General features: G+C 38.3%; 1 protein-coding gene across 1 annotated transcript in view; it reads right to left on the bottom strand.

Annotated features, from left to right (window-relative positions):
* Positions 1-7,749, bottom strand: part of LOC135468809 (N-acetylneuraminate 9-O-acetyltransferase-like) — a 28,792-nt gene that overhangs the window by 3,081 nt on the left and 17,962 nt on the right. The window contains exon 9 of the mRNA XM_064747239.1: positions 5,446-5,500. Within this exon, the coding sequence (XP_064603309.1) occupies positions 5,446-5,500 (55 nt within the window). The remainder of the gene's footprint in view (positions 1-5,445; positions 5,501-7,749) is intronic.

The raw sequence follows: 7,749 nt of genomic DNA, 5'->3' as shown, positions 1-7,749 counted from the left end.
AATATTTAGCCTAGTCAAACATTTAGTCTATAAGATTGGACTGAGCACAATATTTAGCCTTGTCAAACCTTCAGTCTATAAAACTGGACTGAGCACAATATTTAGCCTTGTCAAACATTCAGTCTATAAGATTGGACTGAGCACAATATTTAGCTTTGTCAAACATTCAGTCTATAAGAATGGACTGAGCACAATATTTAGTCTTGTCAAACATTCAGTCTGTAAGATTGGACTGAGCACAATATTTAGCCTTGTCAAACATTCATTCTATAAGAATGGACTAAGCACAATATTAAGTCTTGTCAAACATTGAGTGTGTAAGTTTGGACTGAGCACAATATTTAGCGTTGTCAAACATTCAGTTTATAACGCTGGACTAAGCACTATATTTAGTCTCGCCAAACATTCAGTCTATAAGATTGGACTGAGCACAATATTTAGCCTTGTCAAACACTCAGTCTATAAAATTGGACTGAGCACATTATTTAGCGTTGTCAAACATTCAGACTATAAGATTGTACTGAGCACAATATTTCGCCTTGTCAAACATTCGATCTATAACAATGGACTGAGAACAATATTTAGTGCTGTCAAACATTCAGTCTGTAAGATTGGACTGAGCACAATATTTAGGCTTGTCAAACATGTAGTCTATAACATTGGACTGAGCACAATATTTAGTCTTGTTAAACATTCAGTCTCTAAGATTGTACAGAGCACAATATTTAGTCTTGTCAAACATTCAGTCTACAAGATTGGACTGAGCACAATATTTAGTCTTGTTAAACATTCAGTCTATAGGATGGGACGGAGCACAGTATTTCGGGTTGTCAAACATTCAGTCTATAAGAATGGACTGAGCACAATATTTAGCCTTGTCAAACATTTAGTCTATAAGATTGGACTGAGCACAATATTTAGCCTCGTGAAATATTCAGTCTATAAGATTAGACTGAGCACAATATTTAGCCTTGTCAATCATTCAGTCTATAAGACTGGAATAAGCACAATATTTAGTCTTGTCAAACATCCAGTTCATAAGAATGGACTGAGCACAATATTTAGTCTTTTCAAACATTAAGTCTATAAGAATGGACTACAGACAATATTTAGCCTTGTCAAACATTTAGTCTTTAAGATTGAACTGAGCACAATATTTAGCCTTGTCAAACATTCAGTTTATAAGAATGCACTGAGCACAATATTTCGCGTTGTCAAACATTTAGTCTATAAGATTGGACTGAACACAATATTTAGCCTTGTCAAACATTCAGTCTATAAAGCTGGACTCAGCACAATATTTAGCGTTGTCAAACATTCAATCTATAGGATTGGACTGAGCACAATATTTAGCCTTGTCAAACATTCAGTCTATAAGATTAGACTGAGCACAATATTTAGCCTTGTCAAACATTCAGTCTTTAAGAATGGACTAAGCACAATATTTCGCGTTGTCATTCATTCAGTCTTACAGGCTGGACTGAGCACAATATTTAGCGTTGTTAAAACTTCCGGACTATAATCTTGGACTGAGCACAATATTTAGCCTTCTCAAACATTCAGTCTATAAGAATGGACTGAGCACAATATTTAGCCCTTGATAAACATTCAGTCTATAAGATTAGACTGAAAATAATATTTAGCCTTGTCAAACATTCAGTCTATAAGATTAGACTGAGCACAATATTTAGCCTTGTCAAACATTCAGTCTATAAGATTGGACTGAGCACAATATTTAGCCTTGTCAAACATTCAGTCTATAAGATTGGACAGAGCACAATATTAAGTCTTGTCAAACATTTAGTCTATAAGATTGGACGGGGCACAGTATTTTGGGTTGTCAAACATTCAGTCTATAAGATTGGACTGAGCACAATATTTCGCCTTGTCAAACATTTAGTCCATAAGATTGGACTGAGCACCATATTTAGCCTTGTGAAATATTCGGTCTATAAGATTAGACTGAGCACAATATTTAGCCTTGTTAAACATTCAGTCTGTAAGATTGGACTGAGCACAATATTTAGTCTTGTCAATCATTGAGTCTATAAGACTTGAATAAGCACAATATTTAGTCTTGTCAAACATTCAGTCTATAAAGCTAGACTGAGCACAATATTTAGCCTTGTCAAAACATTCAATCTATAAAATTGGACTGAGCACAATATTTAGCCTTGTCAAACATTTAGTCTATAAGAATGGACTGAACACAATATTTAGCCTTGTCAAACATTCAGTCTATAAGATTAGACTGAGCACAATATTTCGCGTTGTCATTCATTCAGTCTTAAAAGCCTGGACTGAGCACAATATTTAGTCTTGTCAAACATTCAATCTATAGATTGGACTGAGCACAATATTTAGCGTTGTCAAACATTTAGTCTATAAGAATGGACTGAGTACAATATTTCTCGTTGTCATTCATTAGTCTTAAAGGCTGGACTGAGCACAATATTTAGCCTTATCATACATTCAATCTATAAGATTGGACTTAGCACAATATTTAGTCTTTTCAAACATTGAGTCTATAAGAATGGACTAAGCACAATATTTAGCCTTGTCAACATTTAGTCTTTAAGATTGCACTGAGCACAATATTCAACGTTGTCAGATATTCAGTCTGTAAGATTGGACTGAGCACAATATTTAGCCTAGTCAAACATTCAGTCTATAAGGCTGGACTGAGCACAATATTTAGCCCTGTCAAACATTCAGTCTATAAAACTGGACTGAGCACAATATTTAACCTTGTCAAACATTCAGTCTATAAGATTGGACTGAGCACAATATTTAGCCTTGATAAACATTTAATCTATAAGATTAGACTGAAAATAATATTTAACCTTGTCAAACATTCAGTCTATAAGACTGGACTGAGCACAATATTTAGTCTTGTCAAACATTCAGTCTATAAGGCTGGACTGAGCAAAATATTTAGCCCTGTCAAACATTCAGTTTATAAGGCTGGACTGATCACAATATTTAGTCTTGTTAAACATTCAGTCTATAAGATTGGACAGAGCACAATATTTAGTGTTGTCAAACATTCAATCTATAAGATTGGACTGAGCACAATATTTAGCGTTGTCAAACATTCAGTCTATAAGAATGGACTGATCACAATATTTAGCCTTGTCAAACATTCAGTCTCTAAGAATGGACTGAGCACAATATTTCGCGTTGTCATTCATTCAGTCTTAAAGGCTGGACTGAGCACAATATTCAGCCTTGTTAAGGTTCCGGTCTATAATCTTAGACTGAGCACAATATTTCCCCTTGTCAAACATTCAGTCTATAAGATTGGACTGAGCACAATATTTAGTGTTGTCAAACATTCAGTCTATAAGATTGGACTGAGCACAATATTTAGCGTTGTCAAACATTCAGTCTATAAGATTAGACTGAGCACAATATTTAGCCTTGTCAAACATTCAGTCTATAACATTGGACTGAGCACAATATTTAGCCTTGTCAAACATTCAGTCTGTAAGATTGGACTGAGCACAATATTTAGCCTTGTCAAACATTCAGTCTATAAGATTGGACTGAGCACAATATTTAGCCTTGTCAAACATTCAGCCTATAAGATTGGACTGAGCACAATATTTAGCCTTGTGAAACATTCAGTCTCTAATATTAGACTGAGCACAATATTTAGCGTTGTCATACATTCAATCTATAAGGCTGGACTGAGCACAATATTTAGCCTTGTCAAACATTCAGTCTATAAAGCTGGACTGAGCACAATATTTAGCCTTGTCAAACATTCAGCCTATAAGATTGGACTGAGCACAATATTTGGCCTTGTCAAACATTCAGTCTATAAGATTGGACTGAGCACAAAATTTAGTGTTGTCAAACATTCAGTCTATAAGATTGGACTGAGCACAATATTTAGCCTTGTCAAACAGTCAGTCTATAAAGCTGGACTGAGCAGAATATTTAGCCTTGTCAAACAGTCACTGAAATGCTGAACTGCATGAACACAATCAAATATCGGTGTCAAACAGTGAGTTTTTTGGGCTGAACTGCATGCACACAATCTTTATCGTTTTCTGTAAGGCTGTACTGCATGAATACGATCTTTTTCAGTGTCAAACAGTGAGTCTATAAAGCTTGACTGAACACAATCGTTGTGAAACATGTGACGAGACACGATCGTTTTTTACTCCCATATCGGCTGGCTCGATTACGGGCTTAGTTCAGAAATTTAGTCTGGTACGTGTCGGGACGCATTGGTTTCCTCCCCTTATATCGGCTGGCTCGGCTACGGCCTTACGTCAGAACTTTGGCCTGGTACGTGATGGGATACGGCGGTTTCTCCCATCCATAACGGCTGATTCAGCTACGGCCTTACGTCAGAACTTCAGTTTGGTACGTGGCGAGACAATGGCCCCCTCCCCTCATAATGGCTGGCTCGGCTACGGACTTACGTCAGAACTTTGGTCTGGTACGTGATGGGATACGGTGGTTTCCTTATCCATAACGGCTGTCACGGCAACGGCCTTCTGTCCGGCCAGAAATCTGACAGTCGTCATGGCAGACAGATATTCTTGAAGACTACAGATATTGACTACTATATACTGCTACATACTCAGGACAAAGTATTTATCCGCTGATCCGTTGGTGAGGAGAATTTACATAGGAAAAAAATAATAACACGCCTTTTTAACTTTCTACATTCTGTTATATTCCAACTGCAGTTTCAAACTTATCAAATTTATTTTCAAGGAATATGAATATGAATGTCCACAGAGGTTTTTATGTAGGATATGTGTTACCAGTAACTAAGGAACATGTTATGTACATGTCAAAACAGGCAGTGGTTTAGTTACATGGCATAATACATGGATAAATTGTTGCTGGGAACAAGCTGTTAAGTAGCGAACAAAAGATTAATAAGTACCTAAGAGTGTCTATCCGCAGGGCGATTAGTGACGATGCGTCTTTATTAGCAGATCGGATAATCTGTGACATAATATTTGTACATATACAATGAGTAATATATATATATATACATACAATGAGTAATAAAAGTGGACTGGTTTGACAAAATTAATCAACATAAATTATACAAGCATGTGGTATATCATGATATTATGAGGTACGATATTAGGGCCGATGACTACCATTGAGACATGGGTTGTATTTATTTATGAAGAAAGTTTCTTTTACATCTAAGGTGGCTTGATTTCCATCTAATACTTTATAAAATGGAAAGACTTTAAAGGAGGGAGTCAATGACAGTGCGCATGAGCGTATATATATATATATATATATATATATATATATATATATATATATATATATATATATATATATATATATATATATATATATATATATATATATATATATATATATATATGGTGGTGGCAAAGTTTGTAGATATTAAAATGAGGTTCGCCTAAATCCTTGAGGGTCATAATTCACAACAGCTCTCACCTTTCGTGTGACCCCTTTGAGTCTTGCATAGCCAGTTCACTAAGATTTGACTTTTCTGAAAAGAAAAAAGCCAAAGCTATTGTTACTACCATGGGAACAAATCTCTTTTATACACGTATGTGGCCTGTCACGGAAAGATAACAATCAGCATACACTGTAGTATACGATCGCTGTCTGGAACAACATCCATTCAACGATTAATTCCACATATTTACAGCCCTGTGATCGCTTTAACTCACTGCCACAACTTGACAAGTATGACTTAAAGCTTACAGAGCTCGATTTTCATAACTGGCTGCACATTTTTAGTGCCTAACATAAATTATGGTGGATTGTACGACACAACAACTGTGTCGGTGTTTGTTCACATTTTAGAAAGCTATATATCAAATAAGTTTCCAGACAAAATAAATATTTGGATGATATATATATATATATATACATATATCATAAGATACGTGTATCCATTGAAAGCGCATTTCAGCTATTCAGATACGTACGTGACGTCCACAATGCCAGTCCGATTCGACGTGTCAGTATATCGTAATGTTTGCACAGGGGGACAGGTTAACCCTCCCTATAAATGCCTGAGCCATCTAGTTGTGAGGGTTGTAATACCCTACAGTGTTCCACATGTAGCACTCTACAGAGTACCATATGTAACACCCTACAGTGTCCCACAAGTAGCACCCTACAGTGTCCCACATGTATTACCCTACAGTGTCCCACATGTAACACCCTACAGTGTCCCACACGAAATACCCTACAGTGTCCCACATGTAATACCCTACATTGTCCCACATGCAATACCCTACAATATCCCACATGTAATACCCTACAGTGCTCCACATGTAGCACCCTACAGTGTCCCTCATATAACACATTACAGTGTCCCACATGTAATACCCTACAGTGTCCCACATGTAATACCTTACAGTGTCCCACATGTTATACCCTACAATGTCCCACATGTAACACCCTACAGTGTCCCACATGTAATACCCTACAGTGCCCCACATGTAATACCTTACAGTGTCCCACATGTTATACCCTACAATGTCCCACGTGTAACACCCTACAGTGTCTAACATGTAATACCCTCCAGTGTCCCACATATAACACATTGCAGTGTCCCGCATGTAATACCCTACAGTGTCCCACATGTAATACTCTACGGTGTCCCACATGTAATACCCTACAGTGTCCCACATGTAACACCCTACAGTGTCCCACATGTAGCACCCTACAGTGTTCCACATGTAACACCCTACAGTGTCCCACGTGTAGCACCCTACAGTGCTCCACATGTAATACCCTACAGTGTCCCGCGTGTAGCACCCTACAGTGCTCCACATGTAATACCCTCCAGTGTCCCACATAAAACACATTGCAGTGTCCCGCATGTAATACCCTACAGTGTCCCACATGTAATACTCTACGGTGTCCCACATGTAATACCCTACAGTGTCCCACATGTAACACCCTACACTGTCCCACATGCAGCACCCTACAGTGTTCCACATGTAACACCCTACAGTGTCCCACGTGTAGCACCCTACAGTGCTCCACATGTAATACCCTAAAGTGTCACTCATGTAACAACCTGCAGTCCCACGTGTAACACCCTACAGTGTCTCACATGTAATACTCTACATTGTCCCACATGTAACACCCTACCGTGTCCGACACGTAACACCCTACCGTGTCCCACATGTAACACCCTACAGTGTCCCACATGTAACACTCTACAGTGTCCCAAAAGGAACACCCTACAATGTCCCACATGTAACACCCTACAGTGTCCCACATATAACACCCTACAGTGTCCCAGTTGTAATATCTTACAGTCTCTCACAGGTAATACCCTACAGTGTCCCACATGTAACACCCTACAGTGTCCCGCATGTAGCAAACTACAGTGTGCCACATGTAATACCCTACAGTGTCCCACATGTAGCACTCTACAGTGTCCCACGTGTAGCACCCTACAATGTCCCACATGTAATACCCAACAGTGCTCCACATGTAGCACCCTACAGTGTCCCTCACATAACACCCTACAGTGTCCCACATGTAATACCCTACAGTGTCCCACATGTAATACCTTACAGTGTAACACATGTTATACCCTACAATGTCCCACATGTAACACCCTACAGTGTCTCACATTTAATACCCTCCAGTATCCCACATATAACACATTACAGTGTCCCACATGTAATACTCTACGGTGTCCCACATGTAATACCCTACAGTGTCCCACATGTAACACCCTACATTGTCCCACATGTAGCACCCTACAGT

Source organism: Liolophura sinensis, chromosome 6 (genome assembly GCF_032854445.1).
Source record: "Liolophura sinensis isolate JHLJ2023 chromosome 6, CUHK_Ljap_v2, whole genome shotgun sequence".
NCBI lineage: Eukaryota > Metazoa > Mollusca > Polyplacophora > Chitonida > Chitonidae > Liolophura > Liolophura sinensis.
The sequence above is the reverse complement of the archived record's forward strand: the minus strand, read 5'-3'. Positions and strand labels throughout refer to the sequence as shown.